This window comes from Oncorhynchus mykiss, chromosome 18 (assembly GCF_013265735.2).
Source record: "Oncorhynchus mykiss isolate Arlee chromosome 18, USDA_OmykA_1.1, whole genome shotgun sequence".
Classification (NCBI taxonomy): Eukaryota; Metazoa; Chordata; class Actinopteri; order Salmoniformes; family Salmonidae; genus Oncorhynchus; species Oncorhynchus mykiss.
In genome coordinates, this window is record NC_048582.1 from 66562429 (window position 1) to 66581738 (window position 19310).

The window sequence follows — 19310 nt, forward strand, 5'->3', positions numbered from 1 at the left end:
CGCAGCAAACCGTTTCTCTCTCTTTTGAATCGGCCGGCTCTGAATTAAGAGAGGAGAGGAGAACATGGAGAACATGGAAATACTGAATAAATAATAGACTTTGTGTTAATGTTCATTGTTCATCGTTCACGCTAAACTGGGGCAGCGCTGTCTGGAGGGGCTGAAGAGGCAGAGAGGGAGAGAGACAGTAGTGGGATGTGTCCCAAATTTCACCCTTTTACCTATGGGCTCTGGTCAAAAGTAGTGCACTATGCCCTATGGGCTCTGGTCAAAAGTAGTGCACTATGCCCTATGGGCCCTGGTCAACAGTAGTGCACTCTGCCCTATGGGCCCTGGTCTAAAGTAGTGCACTATGCCCTATGGGCTCTGGTCAAAGTAGTGCACTATGCCCTATGGGCTCTGGTCTAAAGTAGTGCACTATGCCCTATGGGCCCTGGTCTAAAGTAGTGCACTATGCCCTATGGGCCCTGGTCTAAAGTAGCGCACTATGCCTTATGGGCCCTGGTCAAAAGTAGTGCACTATGCCCTATGGGCCCTGGTCTAAAGTAGTGCACTATGCCCTATGGGCTCTGGTCAAAAGTAGTGCACTATGCCCTATGGGCTCTGGTCAAAAGTAGTGCACTATGCCCTATGGGCCCTGGTCAACAGTAGTGCACTCTGCCCTATGGGCCCTGGTCTAAAGTAGTGCACTATGCCCTATGGGCTCTGGTCAAAGTAGTGCACTATGCCCTATGGGCTCTGGTCTAAAGTAGTGCACTATGCCCTATGGGCCCTGGTCTAAAGTAGTGCACTATGCCCTATGGGCCCTGGTCTAAAGTAGCGCACTATGCCTTATGGGCCCTGGTCAAAAGTAGTGCACTATGCCCTATGGGCCCTGGTCTAAAGTAGTGCACTATGCCCTATGGGCCCTGGTCAAAGTAGTGCACTATGCCTTATGGGCCCTGGTCAAAGTAGTGCACTATGCCCTATGGACCCTGGTCAAAGTAGTGCACTATGCCCTATGGGCTCTAGTCAAAGTAGTGCACTATGCCCTATGGACCCTGGTCAAAGTAGTGCACTATGCCCTATGGGCTCTAGTCAAAGTAGTGCACTATGCCCTATGGGTTCTGGTCAAAAGTAGTGCACTATGCCCTATGGGCCCTGGTCAACAGTAGTGCACTATGCCCTATGGGCCCTGGTCTAAAGTAGTGCACTATGCCCTATGGGCTCTGGTCAAAGTAGTGCACTATGCCCTATGGGCTCTGGTCTAAAGTAGTGCACTATGCCCTATGGGCCCTGGTCTAAAGTAGTGCACTATGCCCTATGGGCCCTGGTCTAAAGTAGCGCACTATGCCTTATGGGCCCTGGTCAAAAGTAGTGCACTATGCCCTATGGGCCCTGGTCTAAAGTAGTGCACTATGCCCTATGGGCCCTGGTCAAAGTAGTGCACTATGCCTTATGGGCCCTGGTCAAAGTAGTGCACTATGCCCTATGGACCCTGGTCAAAGTAGTGCACTATGCCCTATGGGCTCTAGTCAAAGTAGTGCACTATGCCCTATGGACCCTGGTCAAAGTAGTGCACTATGCCCTATGGGCTCTAGTCAAAGTAGTGCACTATGCCCTATGGGTTCTGGTCAAAAGTAGTGTACTATGCCCTATGGGCTCTGGTCAACAGTAGTGCACTCTGCCCTATGGGCCCTGGTCTAAAGTAGTGCACTATGCCCTATGGGCCCTGGTCTAAAGTAGCGCACTATGCCTTATGGGCCCTGGTCAAAAGTAGTGCACTATGCCCTATGGGCCCTGGTCTAAAGTAGTGCACTATGCCCTATGGGCTCTGGTCAAAAGTAGTGCACTATGCCCTATGGGCTCTGGTCAAAAGTAGTGCACTATGCCCTATGGGCCCTGGTCAACAGTAGTGCACTCTGCCCTATGGGCCCTGGTCTAAAGTAGTGCACTATGCCCTATGGGCTCTGGTCAAAGTAGTGCACTATGCCCTATGGGCTCTGGTCTAAAGTAGTGCACTATGCCCTATGGGCCCTGGTCTAAAGTAGTGCACTATGCCCTATGGGCCCTGGTCTAAAGTAGCGCACTATGCCTTATGGGCCCTGGTCAAAAGTAGTGCACTATGCCCTATGGGCCCTGGTCTAAAGTAGTGCACTATGCCCTATGGGCCCTGGTCAAAGTAGTGCACTATGCCTTATGGGCCCTGGTCAAAGTAGTGCACTATGCCCTATGGACCCTGGTCAAAGTAGTGCACTATGCCCTATGGGCTCTAGTCAAAGTAGTGCACTATGCCCTATGGACCCTGGTCAAAGTAGTGCACTATGCCCTATGGGCTCTAGTCAAAGTAGTGCACTATGCCCTATGGGTTCTGGTCAAAAGTAGTGCACTATGCCCTATGGGCCCTGGTCAACAGTAGTGCACTATGCCCTATGGGCCCTGGTCTAAAGTAGTGCACTATGCCCTATGGGCTCTGGTCAAAGTAGTGCACTATGCCCTATGGGCTCTGGTCTAAAGTAGTGCACTATGCCCTATGGGCCCTGGTCTAAAGTAGTGCACTATGCCCTATGGGCCCTGGTCTAAAGTAGCGCACTATGCCTTATGGGCCCTGGTCAAAAGTAGTGCACTATGCCCTATGGGCCCTGGTCTAAAGTAGTGCACTATGCCCTATGGGCCCTGGTCAAAGTAGTGCACTATGCCTTATGGGCCCTGGTCAAAGTAGTGCACTATGCCCTATGGACCCTGGTCAAAGTAGTGCACTATGCCCTATGGGCTCTAGTCAAAGTAGTGCACTATGCCCTATGGACCCTGGTCAAAGTAGTGCACTATGCCCTATGGGCTCTAGTCAAAGTAGTGCACTATGCCCTATGGGTTCTGGTCAAAAGTAGTGTACTATGCCCTATGGGCTCTGGTCAACAGTAGTGCACTCTGCCCTATGGGCCCTGGTCTAAAGTAGTGCACTATGCCCTATGGGCTCTGGTCAAAGTAGTGCACTATGCCCTATGGGCTCTGGTCTAAAGTAGTGCACTATGCCCTATGGGCCCTGGTCTAAAGTAGTGCACTATGCCCTATGGGCCCTGGTCAAAAGTAGTGCACTATGCCTTATGGGCCCTGGTCAAAGTAGTGCACTATGCCCTATGGGCTCTGGTCAAAAGTAGTGCACTATGCCCTATGGGCTCTGGTCAAAAGTAGTGCACTATGCCCTATGGGCCCTGGTCAAAGTAGTGCACTATGCCCTATGGGCCCTGGTCAAAAGTAGTGCACTATGCCTTATGGGCCCTGGTCAAAGTAGTGCACTATGCCCTATGGGCTCTGGTCAAAAGTAGTGCACTATGCCCTATGGGCTCTGGTCAAAAGTAGTGCACTATGCCCTATGGGCTCTGGTCAAAAGTAGTGCACTATGCCCTATGGGCCCTGGTCAAAGTAGTGCACTATGCCCTATGGACCCTGGTCAAAGTAGTGCACTATGCCCTATGGGCTCTAGTCAAAGTAGTGCACTATGCCCTATGGGTTCTGGTCAACAGTAGTGCACTATGCCCTATGGGCTCTGGTCAACAGTAGTGCACTATGCCCTATGGGCCCTGGTCAACAGTAGTGCACTCTGCCCTATGGGCCCTGGTCTAAAGTAGTGCACTATGCCCTATGGGCTCTGGTCAAAGTAGTGCACTATGCCCTATGGGCTCTGGTCTAAAGTAGTGCACTATGCCCTATGGGCCCTGGTCTAAAGTAGTGCACTATGCCCTATGGGCCCTGGTCTAAAGTAGCGCACTATGCCTTATGGGCCCTGGTCAAAAGTAGTGCACTATGCCCTATGGGCCCTGGTCTAAAGTAGTGCACTATGCCCTATGGGCCCTGGTCTAAAGTAGTGCACTATGTAGAGGATTAGGGGTCCAGTCGGTAAGCAGCCTAGAGAGTCGTCTCTTATTGATCAAAGCCCCGTTTGTTGACGAGGCTGCCGTTGTCGTGGCGATGGTTCTCCAGGGCCGCGGCTTTCACAGATCCGGCTGCTTGATGCAGCCCGGCGCCAAGGTAGGGGAGGGAGTGGAAGGCATGTCTGTCAAACATGACCTCAAAACACTACAGTCAAAATTAAATGTTTGTTCAAGGCAGTTCAACATACTAAGGTGACATATGTGTGTGTGTGTGTGTGTGTGTGTGTGTGTGTGTGTGTGTGTGTGTGTGTGTTGGATAAGGGATCTGAACATACATACACACAAAGCTCTCAACACACACAAAGCCCTCAACACACACAAAGCCCTCAACACACACAAAGCCCTCAACACACACAAAGCCCACAACAAACACAAAGCCCTCAACACACACAAAGCCCTCAACACACACAAAGCCCTCAACACACACAAAGCCCTCAACACACACAAAGCCCTCAACACACACAAAGCCCTCAACACACACAAAGCCCACAACACACACAGAGCTCTCAACACACACAAAGCCCTCAACACACACAACCCTCAACACACACAAAGCCCTCAACACACACAAAGCCCTCAACACACACAAAGCCCTCAATACACACAAAGCCCTCAACACACACAAAGCCCTCAACACACACAAAGCCCACAACACACACAGAGCTCTCAACACACACAAAGCCCTCAACACACACAACCCTCAACACACACAAAGCCCTCAACACACACAACCCTCAACACACACAAAGCCCACAACAAACACAAAGTCCTCAACACACACAAAGCCCTCAACACACACAAAGCCCTCAACACACACAAAGCCCTCAACACACACAAAGCCCTCAACACACACAAAGCCCTCAACACACACACAACCCTCAACACACACAAGGCCCTCAACACACACAAAGCCCTCAACACACACAAAGCTCTCAACACACACAAAGCCCTCAACACACACAAAGCTCTCAACACACACAAAGCCCTCAACACACACACAACCCTCAACACACACAAGGCCCTCAACACACACAAAGCCCTCAACACACACAAAGCCCTCAACACACACAAAGCCCTCAACACACACACAACCCTCAACACACACAAAGCCCTCAACACACACACAACCCTCAACACACACAAAGCTCTCAACACACACAAAGCCCTCAACACACACAAAGCCCTCAACACACACAAAGCCCTCAACACACACACAAAGCTCTCAACACACACAAAGCCCTCAACACACACAAAGCCCTCAACACACACAAAGCCCTCAACACACACAAAGCCCACAACAAACACAAAGCCCTCAACACACACAAAGCCCTCAACACACACAAAGCCCTCAACACACACAAAGCCCTCAACACACACAAAGCCCTCAACACACACAAAGCCCTCAACACACACAAAGCCCTCAATACACACAAAGCCCTCAACACACACAAAGCCCTCAACACACACAAAGCCCACAACACACACAAAGCTCTCAACACACACAAAGCCCTCAACACACACAACCCTCAACACACACAAAGCCCTCAACACACACAACCCTCAACACACACAAAGCCCACAACAAACACAAAGCCCTCAACACACACAAAGCCCTCAACACACACAAAGCCCTCAACACACACAAAGCCCTCAACACACACAAAGCCCTCAACACACACAAAGCCCTCAACACACACACAACCCTCAACACACACAAGGCCCTCAACACACACAAAGCCCTCAACACACACAAAGCTCTCAACACACACAAAGCCCTCAACACACACAAAGCTCTCAACACACACAAAGCCCTCAACACACACACAACCCTCAACACACACAAGGCCCTCAACACACACAAAGCCCTCAACACACACAAAGCCCTCAACACACACAAAGCCCTCAACACACACACAACCCTCAACACACACAAAGCCCTCAACACACACACAACCCTCAACACACACAAAGCTCTCAACACACACAAAGCCCTCAACACACACAAAGCCCTCAACACACACAAAGCCCTCAACACACACACAAAGCCCTCAACACACACAAAGCCCTCAACACACACACAACCCTCAACACACACAAAGCCCTCAACACACACACAACCCTCAACACACACAAAGCCCTCAACACACACAGCCCCCCCCTCCCCCACCTCCTGATACCAGGTCACACAGCCCCCCCTCCCCCACCTTCTGATACCAGGTCACACAGCCCCCCCTCCCCCACCTCCTGATACCAGGTCACACAGCCCCCCCCTCCCCCACCTCCTGATACCAGGTCACACAGCCCCCCCTCCCCCACCTCCTGATACCAGGTCACACAGCCCCCCCCTCCCCCACCTCCTGATACCAGGTCACACAGCCCCCCCCTCCCCCACCTCCTGATACCAGGTCACACAGCCCCCCCCTCCCCCACCTCCTGATACCAGGTCACACAGCCCCCCCCTCCCCCACCTCCTGATACCAGGTCACACAGCCCCCCCCTCCCCCACCTCCTGATACCAGGTCACACAGCCCCCCCCCTCCCCCACCTCCTGATACCAGGTCACACAGCCCCCCCCCCTCCCCCACCTCCTGATACCAGGTCACACAGCCCCCCCCTCCCCCACCTCCTTATACCAGGTCACACAGCCCCCCCCTCCCCCACCTCCTGATACCAGGTCACACAGCCCCCCCCCTCCCCCACCTCCTGATACAAGGTCACACAGCCCCCCCCTCCCCCACCTCCTGATACCAGGTCACACAGCCCCCCTCCCCCACCTCCTGATACCAGGTCACACAGCCCCCCCCTCCCCCACCTCCTGATACCAGGTCACACAGCCCCCCCCTCCCCCACCTCCTGATACCAGGTCACACAGCCCCCCCCCTCCCCCACCTCCTGATACCAGGTCACACAGCCCCCCTCCCCCACCTCCTGATACCAGGTCACACAGCCCCCCCCTCCCCCACCTCCTTATACCAGGTCACACAGCCCCCCCCTCCCCCACCTCCTGATACCAGGTCACACAGCCCCCCCCCTCCCCCACCTCCTGATACAAGGTCACACAGCCCCCCCCTCCCCCACCTCCTGATACCAGGTCACACAGCCCCCCTCCCCCACCTCCTGATACCAGGTCACACAGCCCCCCCCCCCCCACCTCCTGATACCAGGTCACACAGCCCCCCCCCCCCCCCCCCCCCCCTCCTGATACCAGGTCACACAGCCCCCCCCTCCCCCACCTCCTGATACCATGTCACACAGCCCCCCCCTCCCCCACCTCCTGATACCAGGTCACACAGCCCCCCCCTCCCCCACCTCCTGATACCAGGTCACACAGCCCCCCCCTCCCCCACCTCCTGATACCAGGTCACACAGCCCCCCCCTCCCCCACCTCCTGATACCATGTCACACAGCCCCCCCCTCCCCCACCTCCTGATACCATGTCACACAGCCCCCCCCTCCCCCACCTCCTGATACCAGGTCACACAGCCCCCCCCCCCCCACCTCCTGATACCAGGTCACACAGCCCCCCCCTCCCCTCCTGATGCCAGGCCACACAGCCTCCCCTCCTGATGCCAGGCCACACAGCCTCCCCTCCTGATGCCAGGCCACACAGCCTCCCCTCCTGATACCAGGTCACACAGCCTCCCCTCCTGATGCCAGGTCACACAGCCCCCCCCCCCCCCCCCCCCCCCCCTCCCCCCCTCCTGATACCAGGCCACACAGCCTCCCCTCCTGATACCAGGCCACACGGCCTCCCCTCCTGATACCAGATCACACAGCCTCCCCTCCCCTCCCCTCCTGATGCCAGGTCACACAGCCTCCCCTCCCCTCCTGATGCCAGGTCACACAGCCTCCCCTCAGAGGCTAAGTAATAGCTGACTTCATTCTAGAGTGCATCACAAATGGCACTCTATTCCCTATATGGGTCCTGGTCAAAAGTAGTGCACTACATAGGCAATAGGGTGCCATTTGGGACTCATGTCCTTTTACAGAGCTGTTATGTCTCTCCTTAGCTCCTCGCACACAGAGAGAGAGACAGATGTCTCATTCAGATTAGGTAGAGGTAGAGGTGTAGAGAGAGAGAAAGAGAGTCAACCCCTCTGCCAGCTACCCATCTGAAGTGATGACATTTAACACCTCTCTTCTAGACTCAGCCCGGGGGATTCTGGGAAAATATCCTCTCTCTCTCTCTCTCCATTCAGGATGAACTATCAAAAATTACAACACCGACCCCACCTCTCATCTTTTATTACCGGAGGCAACATGAAACATATGGAGACAGATTTCCTTCATTTCATCAGGCGCGTGTGTGTGTGTGTATGTGTGTGTGTGTGTGTGTGTGTGTGTGTGTGTGTGTGTGTGTGTGTGTGTGTCGTCCTGGCCGTTGTTTCTGTAGAGGGCATTTATTTGGAACGGCACCTCCCATCTCGCACGGCGGATATATACAGTGGTGATACAGTGGTGAACAACTTTGTCAAAAGCTAAAGGTGGAGGGAAAATGATGACTGTATTGAGCCAGTTTACCAGGGTGGAGGGATTTTATCGTAGGTGGGACCTGTCCGATGCAAGGCTAGAAAGTGTCTGGAACTCAGCCCAGACATAACAGCCTCCTGGGCCAACGGTGGAGGGGGAGGAGGGGTCTGGGTGGTGGGAGGGGGGGTGCAGGAGGGGTCTGGGTGGTGGGGGTACAGGAGGGGTCCGGGTGGTGTGTGTGGGGGGTGGGGGGGGGTGGGGGGTGGGGGGTACAGGAGGGGTCCGGGTGGTGTGTGGGGGGGGGGGGGGGGGGGGTACAGGAGGGGTCTGGTTGGTGTGTATGTGTGGGGGGTGAGTACAGGAGGGGTCTGGTTGGTGTGTGTGTGTGGGGGTGAGTACAGGAGGGGTCTGGTTGGTGTGTGTGTGGGGGTGAGTAAAGGAGGGGTCTGGTTGGTGTGTGTGTGTGGGGGTGAGTACAGGAGGGGTCCGACTGGTGTGTGTGTGTTGGGGGGTGAGTGGGTGCCTGTGTCCCTACATCCTAGAGAGAACAGAAGAACATTTGGCCTATTCCCAGACAGACCCCACCCCACCCCTCCCCACCGCACTGGTGAAACAGGATGTCAACCTGGTGCTCCCCCCCCCCCCCCCACACACACACAGTTCTAAGCCCTCCTCCTCTCTCTTCCTCCAGACGTCTCAGGAGTTTCTGAACCAGCTGATGTCTAAGTTGGGGGGTAAGAACCCAGAGGAGACGGGGGGGTTCCAGGAGGCCCCTCTGGCCTACGATGCAGTGTGGGCCCTGGCTCTGGCCCTCAACAAGACCGTGGGGCCCCTGAAGGCCAAGGGCCGGAGGCTGGAAGACTTCAACTACAACAACCGAGATATCACCGCCGAGATATACCGTGCCCTCAACACCAGCTCATTTGAAGGAGTTTCGGTGAGTATGGAATATATAGCCTAACCATTGAGGCACGGGGAAGAGGGAAGGTGAGAGGGGGAGGGGGGAGAGAAGCTTGTGGTTGTACTGGGAGAGAGCGAGACAGAGAAAGAGAAAGAGAGAGAGAAAGAAAGCAAGAGAGAAGGATAGAAAGAGAGCGAGAGAGACAGAGACAGAGAAAGACTACCAGAATCCATTGGATTCTCCAATTACATTGAATGAACTACAGGACAAAATACAAACCCTCCAACCCCAAAAAAGTCTGTGGTGTTGATGGTATCCTAAATGAAATGCTAAAATATACAGACCACAAATTTCAATTGTCTTTTTAACATCATCCTCAGCTCTGGCATCTTCCCCAATATTTGGAACCAAGGACTGATCACCCCAATCCACAAAAGTGGAGACACATTTTTGACTCAGTTTGGCATGAGGGTTTGCAATACATATTGATGGAAAGTGGTGTTGAGGGGAAAACATACGACATTATGAAATCCATGTATATAAATAACAAGTGTGCAGATGAAATAGGCAAAAAAACACACATTTCTTTCCACAGGGCTGTAGAGTGAGACAGTTCACAAACACAAACAGACCCCAAAGAGCCCAGGACAGCAAGACAATTAGACCCAACCAAATCACGAGAAAACAGAAATATTATAATTACTTACATTAAAACATTTTACTTGACACATCGGAAAGAGTTGACAGAACAACGGAGCAAACTGGAACAATATTTGTCCCTAAACAGAGAGTACACAGTGGCAGAATACCTGACCACTGTGACTGAGCCACAATTAAGAAAACATAGGCAGACCTGGCTCTCAAGAGAAGACAGGCTATGTGCACACTGTGGCCACAAAATGAGGTGGAAACTGAGCTGCACTTCCTAACCTTCTGCCAAATGTATGACCATATTAGAGACACATATTTCCCTCAGATTACACAGATCCACAAAGAATTGGAAAACAAACCCAATGTTGATAAATTCTCATGGGTAGGTTGCATCAACATGGTTTAAATTAACCTAGGATTAAAGCTAATCTAAATTTTGTAAATCTAGGTTTATAATTAATCCAGAGATGTGTGGCACCACTTCATTTATAATCTGAATCAGTAAATATATGATTAACGGTTTTAAACCAATCAATCAAATGTATTTACAAAGCCCTTCTTACATCAGCTGATGCCACAGAGTGCTGTACAGAAAGCCAGCCTAAAACCCCAAACAGCAAGCAATGCAGGTGTAGAAGCACTGTGGCTAGGAAAAACTCCCTGGAAAGGCAGGCACCTAGGAAGAAACCTAGAGAGGAACCAGGCTATGAGGGGTGGCCAGTCCTCTTCTGGCTGTGCCGGGTGGAGATTATAACAGAACGTGGCCAAGATGTTCAAATGTTCATAGATGACCTGCAGGGTCAAATAATAATAATAATCACAGTGGTTGTCAAGGGTGCAACAGGTCAGCTCCTCAGGAGTGAATGTCAGTTGGCTTTTCATAGCCGATCATTCAGAGTATCTCTATCACTTTTGCTGTCTCTAGAGAGTTGAAAACAGCAGGTCTGGGACAAGGTAGCACGTCAGGGTTTCATTTAAACTATGATCGTGAAAGGGTTGTCATGGTGAAAGGGTTGTCATGGTGAAAGGGTTGTCACGGTGAAAGGGTTGTCATGGTGAAAGGGTTGTCATGGTGAAAGGGTTGTCATGGTGAAAGGGTTGTCACGGGTTGGCTGATTTGAAATTAAAATCCCTTATTTACCAGTACTAGAAAGAAAACGACTGTGTTAGCTACTGTAGCTAGCTAGTTTATAATCCAAGCTAGCTAGCACACAATATTATTCATTATTGTCATTACTTAACGTTATTTAGCCATGTCTCATTGGTCCGCTAGCCACCTGATCTATGACAAGTCAAAAAACTTCTTCCGTTTATGGAAAAAAAAAACGAAACTATTTTGTCGGGGGTTGATGGAGGAATTTAGTAACGTTACTGGAGGATCAAAAAAAGAGAGACAACACGACTGTCAAAAATAAGGAAGTCACCTGGGCTATTTTATGCGACAAAAAAAGTAATGGATCGACACCAATGAAAGAGAAGAGGGACCCAAATCGGATGAAAGCTGGATAAAAAAAAAAAAGAAAGAAGAGCAAAAGCCATAAATGATGCAGCAGAGGAGAAGCCCAGGGGGGACAGAGGAGAAGCCCGGGGGGGACAGAGGAGAAGCCCGGGGGGGGACAGAGGAGAAGCCCGGGGGGGGACAGAGGAGAAGCCCGGGGGGGGACAGAGGAGAAGCGCCCGGGGGGGGACAGAGGAGAAGCCCGGGGGGGGACAGAGGAGAAGCGCCCGGGGGGGGACAGAGGAGAAGCCCGGGGGGGACAGAGGAGAAGCCCGGGGGGGGACAGAGGAGAAGCCCGGGGGGGACAGAGGAGAAGCCCGGGGGGGACAGAGGAGAAGCCCGGGGGGGACAGAGGAGAAGCCCGTGGGGGACAGAGGAGAAGCCCGTGGGGGACAGAGGAGAAGCCCGGGGGGGACAGAGGAGAAGCCCGGGGGGGACAGAGGAGAAGCCCGGGGGGGGACAGAGGAGGGAATTGATCCTGTCATCCCATAAAATATACAACATGATTCCCCAGCAGTTTGCCCCTCCATAACCCCCTATGATGACGACGGACAACTTGACCCACCAATGTTTTAGTAAGCGTAAATATCAATGCCTATAATGCACGTTTAATGTAACGTTAATTCTACTTCACTACAATGTTACCGTTATCAGGCCCATTTACAGCATGTTGCGTAACATCATCGTTCGTACCAAGGCTGGGAATATCATAAACCCCAATTCAATTCTTTAATCATTGAGGAACAGGTTTAAAATTCATCTAGGTTTAAAGTGAAAACTAAACTTAGATTAGTGGAATTAAGGATTTAATTGAACTAGGATTCATTTAAAACTATGTTTAAAATTGGGTGCAGCAAGATTAACAGATAAACCTTCATTTAACCCAGTTTAAGAGCTAATCCATATTGGTGCAACCCACCCCATATCTATTCGGTTAAACACCACAGTGTGCATCACAAAATGTCTCATTACACTTTTATGAGTGTAATGTTTACTGGTAATTTCTGATTGTTTATTTCACTTTTGTTTATTATCATCTTCACTTGCTTTGGCAATGTAAACATATGTTTCCCATGTCAATAAAGCCTTTAAGAAAGAGAGAGAGAGAGAGAGAGAGAGACAGAGAGAGAGAGACAGAGAGAGAGAGAGAGACAGAGAGAGAGAGAGAGAGAGAGAGATAGAGAGAGAGAGTTTGAGAGAGACAGAAATAGAGACAGAGAGAGCGAGAGAGAGAGAGACAGAGAGAGAGAGAGAGAGACAGAGAGAGAGATTAAAACAATGAAGTGTTATAGCTTCTCTTTCTTCACACAGGGCCATGTTGTGTTTGATGCCCAGGGTTCTAGAATGGCCTGGACTCTTATTGAGCAGCTGCAAGGTACAGTACTCTCTCTATTTCCTCCACATTGTGTCCATCCACCTGACAGGTGTGGCATATCAAGAAGCTGATTAAACAGCGTGATCATTACACAGGTAATTGGCAGCACGTCCAACAAACCTCACATCCGCAGACCACAGGCATGGTGTGGTTGAGCGGTTTGCTGATGTTCAAGTTCTGAACAAATCAAATCAAAGTTTATTTGTCACGTGCGCTGAATACAACAGGTGTAGTAGACCTTACAGTGAAATGCTTACTTACAGGCTCTAACCAATAGTGCAAAAAAGGTATTAGGTGAACAATAGGTAGGTAAAGACAGGCTATTAAAGTAGCGAGGCTATAAAAGTAGCAAGGCTACATACAGACACTGGTTAGTCGGGCTGATTGAGGTAGTATGTACATGTAGATATGGTTAAAGTGACTATACATATATGATGAACAGAGAGTAGCAGTAGGGTGAAAGAGGGGTTGGCGGGTAGTGGATGGGACAATGTGCGGGAGCACTGGTTTGTCGGCCCAATTGAGGTAGTATGTACATGAATGTATAGTTAAAGTGACTATGCATATAAGATAAACAGAGAGTAGCAGCAGTGTAAAAGAGGGGTTTGGGGGGGGCACACAATGCAAATAGCCCGGGTAGCCATTTGATTACCTGTTCAGGAGTCTTATGGCTTGGGGGTAAAAACTGTTTAGAAGCCTATTGGTCCTAGACTTGGCACTCCGGTACCGCTTGCCGTGCGGTAGTAGAGAGATCAGTCTATGACTGGGGTGGCTGGGGTCTTTGACAATTTTTAGGGCCTTCCTCTGACACCGCCTGGTGGAGAGGTCCTGGATGGCAGGCAGCTTAGCCCCAGTGATGCACTGGGCCGTACACACTACCCTCTGTAGTGCCTTGCGGTCGGAGGCCGAGCAATTGCCGTACCAGGCAGTGATGCAACCAGTCAGGATGCTCTCGATGTTGCAGCTGTAGAACCTTTTGAGGATCTCAGGACCCGTGACAAATCTTTTTAGTTTCCTGAGGGGGAATAGGCTTTGTCGTGCCCTCTTTACGACTGACTTGGTGTGTTTGGACCATTCTAGTTTGTTGTTGATGTGGACACCAAGGAACTTGAAGCTCTCAACCTGCTCCACTACAGCCCCGCCGATGAGAATGGGGCCGTGCTCGGTCCTCCTTTTCCTGTAGTCCACAATCATCTCCTTAGTCTTGGTTTACGTTGAGGGAGAGGTTGTTATTCTGGCACCACACAGTCAGGTCTCTGACCTCCTCCCTATAGGCTGTCTCGTCGTTGTCGGTGATCAGGCCTACCACTGTTGTGTCGTCTGCAAACTTAATGATGGTGTTGGAGTCATGCCTGGCCATGCCTGGCCGTGGGTGAACAGGGAGTACAGGAGTGAGCACACACCCCTGGGGAGCTCCAGTGTTGAGAATCAGCGTGGCAGATGTGTTGCTACCTACCCTCACCACCTGGGGGCGGCCCGCCTGTCAGGAAGTCCAGGATCCAGTTGCAGAGTGCCTTATGCATTGGGGTTATTGTATGGGAAGGCATAAGGCACAAGCTACGGACAACAAACACAATTGCATTTTATCGATGGCAGTTTGAATGCACAGAGACACCGTGGCGAGATCCTGAAGCCCATTGTCGTGCCATTCATCCGCCGCCATCACCTCGTGTTTCAGCGTGATAATGCACGGCCCCATGTCGTAAGGATCCGTACACAATTCCTGGAAGCTGAAAATGTCCTAGTTTTTCCATGGCCTGCCTACACACCAGACATGTCACCCAGTGATCACGTTTGTGATGCTCTGGATCGATGTGTACGACACAGCGTGTTCCAGTTCCCGCCAATTACCAGCAACTTCACACAGCCATTGAAGAGGAACGACATTGCACAGGCCACAATCAACAGCCTGACGAACTCTATGTAGAGGAAAGACATGGTGGACACACCAGATACTGACTGGTTTTCGGATCCACGCCCCTACTTTTATTTTTTTTTAAAGGTATCTGTTACCAACAGATGCATATCTGTATTCCCATTCATGTGAAATCCATAGATTAGGGCGTAATTCATTTATTTCAAATGACTGATTTCTTCATATGATCTTGTATCTCGGTAAAATCTTTGAAATTGTTGCATGTTGCGTTTATATTTTTGTTCAGTGTAGCCCAGAAAAGAAAACATGTACAAAGTTAATATTAGCTGCTTGAATATTTCAGTGAATGCTGGAGGGTTTCACAAAAAAGCCACTTTCATGTTGCTGCCAAATTAACTATTCTGAAATTTGTCAGTTACAATCTTTTTTTTGCTTGGTATTGCAATGAACCCAAGCTTGTCCTCTGTGCCCAGTGCTTTAGTTTAGCAGAAAAGCTGATACAGTCATGTTTACAAAATCACCTTGCAGAGGGAGAGAGAGAAGGGAGAGAGAGAGAGAGAGAGAGAGAGAGTGAGAGAGAGAGAGAGAGAGACAGAGAGAGAGACAGAGAGAGAGAGGGGGGGAGAGAGTGGGAGAGGGAGAGAGAGAGAGAGAGTGAGAGAGAGAGAGAGAGACAGAGAGAGAGAGAGAGAGAGAGAGAGAGACAGAGAGAGAGACAGAGAGAGAGACAGAGAGAGAGAGAGAGAGAGAGAGAGAGAGAGAGAGAGAGAGAGAGAGACAGAGAGAGAGACAGAGAGAGAGAGAGGGGGAGAGAGTGGGAGAGAGAGAGAGAGAGAGACAGAGAGAGAGAGAGAGAGAGAGAGAGAGAGAGAGACAGAGAGAGAGACAGAGAGAGAGAGAGGGGGAGAGAGTGGGAGAGGGAGCATGTTTTTACAAAAAATATAGATTTATAGTTAGATGAACTTGTATTTTTCAGCAAGGATATACTACCCCCCTCCACCACACAACCACAACACAACCTTCACTCCAAATCAAACCTCCAAACCTACAACCTGTTTTTGGACTAAATTAACTTGAAGGATTCCTACTACCAATGCTCTGGCAAACAAACAACAGAAACCTGAAAGGTCTGTTTGTGTTCTTTACAATCTTTCTCCTCTTTATTGTAATTAGTCAGTCTGAAAGCGCTGTATTTCCTTGTCATAGTGATTTAAATGTTGCCTTCCATGCCTATGCATGGAGCAGACCTGTAGCCATGACGATAAGAGAGGGAGAAGTAAGAGTACTTGTCGTAGTGAAACACAAAATAGTTTTTAAGGACTTTATTTTGCCTTTGTTTTCTTAATTTTCCGACTTAGCCAGCCCCTCGTGGCTCCCTGGCAGCCCCCTTTGTCACACAGGACTGGTGTCCATGTCATCGTCTTATCTCTGGCTACGTCAGACTGTAGCTGCCTGCGAGGAGAGGCAGGCAGTGAGGTGGTGTTCGTTGGTTTGGCTGGCTGCGTTGTGATCATTGATCGTGCTCAATCTGTCTGCCTCTTTGTGTCTTCCTCTGACACCGACCGCGTCTGCGTTGGTGACTCTCAATGTTGTCTCTCATGTCGGGAACGCTCTTTGTTTTTTGTGGCTGGCTGATGAAAAATTAAGCTTGTTTTCCCCCATCTCTTCTCCTCTCTGTTGTCTCCCCACCGTCCCAGAAAAGGAAACGTTGTTTTGATTAATAATTTATTCAATGCTAATTGGAGTGGCTTTTGCCCAGGGCAGTTTGGAGGGGGTTTGGTTCTGGATGTAGTAGAATGCAGCTCAGGCTAAGTGGACATGAGCTGATTCTCAGTCAGCCAGCAGCTACTGTATATCTACTGTATATCTACTGCATATCTACTGTATATCTACTGCATATCTACTGTATATCTACTGCATATCTATCTACTGTATATCTATCTACTGTATATCTATCTACTGTATATCTACTGCATATCTACTGTATATCTACTGTATACCTACTGTATATCTACTGTATATCTACTGCATATCTACTGTATATCTACTGCATATCTATCTACTGTATATCTATCTACTGTATATCTATCTACTGTATATCTACTGCATATCTACTGTATATCTACTGTATATCTACTGTATATCTACTGTATACCTACTGTATATCTACTGTATATCTACTGCATATCTACTGCATATCTACTGCATATCTACTGTATATCTACTGCATATCTACTGCATATCTACTGTATATATACTGCATATCTACTGTATATCTACTGCATATCTACTGCATATCTACTGTATATCTAATGCATATCTACTGTATATCTACTGTATATCTACTGTATATCTACTGTATACCTACTGTATATCTACTGTATATCTACTGCATATCTACTGCATATCTACTGCATATCTACTGTATATCTACTGCATATCTACTGCATATCTACTGTATATATACTGCATATCTACTGCATATCTACTGCATATCTACTGTATATCTAATGCATATCTACTGTATATCTACTGTATACCTACTGTATATCTACTGTATATCTACTGCATATCTACTGCTACTGCATATCTACTGTATATCTACTGCATATCTACTGCATATCTACTGTATATCTACTGCTACTGCATATCTACTGTATATCTACTATATATCTACTGCATATCTACTGTATATCTACTGTATATCTACTGCATATCTACTGCATATCTACTGTATATCTACTGTATATCTACTGCACATCTACTGTATATCTACTGTATATATACTGTATATCTACTGCATATCTACTGTATATCTACTGCTACTGCATATCTACTGCACATCTACTGCACATCTACTGCACACCTACTGTATACCTACTGTATATCTACTGTATATCTACTGTATATCTACTGTATACCTACTGTATACCTACTGTATACCTACTGCATATCTACTGTATATCTACTGTATATCTACTGTATATCTACTGTATATCTACTGTATACCTACTGTATATCTACTGTATATCTACTGTATACCTACTGTATACCTACTGTATATCTACTGTATATCTCTCTACTGCATGTCTACTGCATATCTACTGCATATCTACTGTATATCTATCTACTGTATATCTACTGCATATCTACTGTTTATCTACTGCATATCTACTGTATATCTACTCTATCTACGGTATATCTACTGTATATCTACTGTATAAACACTGTATATCTACTGTATATCTAATGCATGTCTACTGCATATCTATTGTATATCTACCGCATATCTACTGCATGTCTACTGCATATCTACTGTATATCTACTGCATATCTACTGCATATCTACTGCATATCTACTGTATATATACTGCATAACCACTGTATATCTACTGTATACCTACTGTATATCTACTGTATATCTACTGTATACCTACTGTATATCTACTGTATACCTACTGTATATCTACTGCATATCTACTGTATATCTCTCTACTGCATGTCTACTGCATATCTACTGCATATCTATCTACTGTATATCTACTGCATATCTACTGTATATCTACTCTATCTACTGTATATCTACTGTGTATATACTGCATATCTACTGTATATCTACTGTATATCTATCTACTGTATATCTACTGTATAACCACTGTATATCTACTGTATATCTAATGCATGTCTACTGCATATCTACTGTATATCTACCGCATATCTACTGTATATCTACTGTATATCTACTGCATATCTACTGCATATCTACTGCATATCTACTGTATATCTACTGTATATCTACTGCACATCTACTGTATATCTATCTACTGTATATCTACTCTATCTACTGTATAACCACTGTATATATACTGTATATCTACTGCATATCTACTGTATATCTACTGCTACTGCATATCTACTGCATATCTACTGCACATCTACTGTATACCTACTGTATACCTACTGCATATCTACTGTATATCTACTGTATACCTACTGCATATCTACTGCATATCTACTGTATATCTACTGTATATCTATCTACTGTATATCTACTGCATATCTACTGTATATCTACTGTATATCTACTGTATATCTACTGTTTATCTACTGCATATCTACTGCACATCTACTGCACATCTACTGCACACCTACTGTATACCTACTGTATATCTACTGTATATCTACTGTATATCTACTGTATACCTACTGTATACCTACTGTATACCTACTGCATATCTACTGTATATCTACTGTATATCTACTGTATATCTACTGTATACCTACTGTATATCTACTGTATATCTACTGTATACCTACTGTATACCTACTGTATATCTACTGTATATCTCTCTACTGCATGTCTACTGCATATCTACTGCATATCTACTGTATATCTATCTACTGTATATCTACTGCATATCTACTGTTTATCTACTGCATATCTACTGTATATCTACTCTATCTACGGTATATCTACTGTATATCTACTGTATAAACACTGTATATCTACTGTATATCTAATGCATGTCTACTGCATATCTATTGTATATCTACCGCATATCTACTGCATGTCTACTGCATATCTACTGTATATCTACTGCATATCTACTGCATATCTACTGTATATC

At 48.1% G+C, this 19310-nt stretch overlaps 1 protein-coding gene across 1 annotated transcript in view; it reads left to right on the plus strand.

The window, feature by feature from the left end:
* The window catches only part of LOC110496897 (gamma-aminobutyric acid type B receptor subunit 1-like), a 154483-nt gene that overhangs the window by 36068 nt on the left and 99105 nt on the right, over positions 1–19310 (plus strand). The window contains exons 7-8 of the mRNA XM_036953572.1: positions 9073–9318; positions 12743–12806. Coding sequence (XP_036809467.1) covers positions 9073–9318; positions 12743–12806 — 310 coding nt within the window. The remainder of the gene's footprint in view (positions 1–9072; positions 9319–12742; positions 12807–19310) is intronic.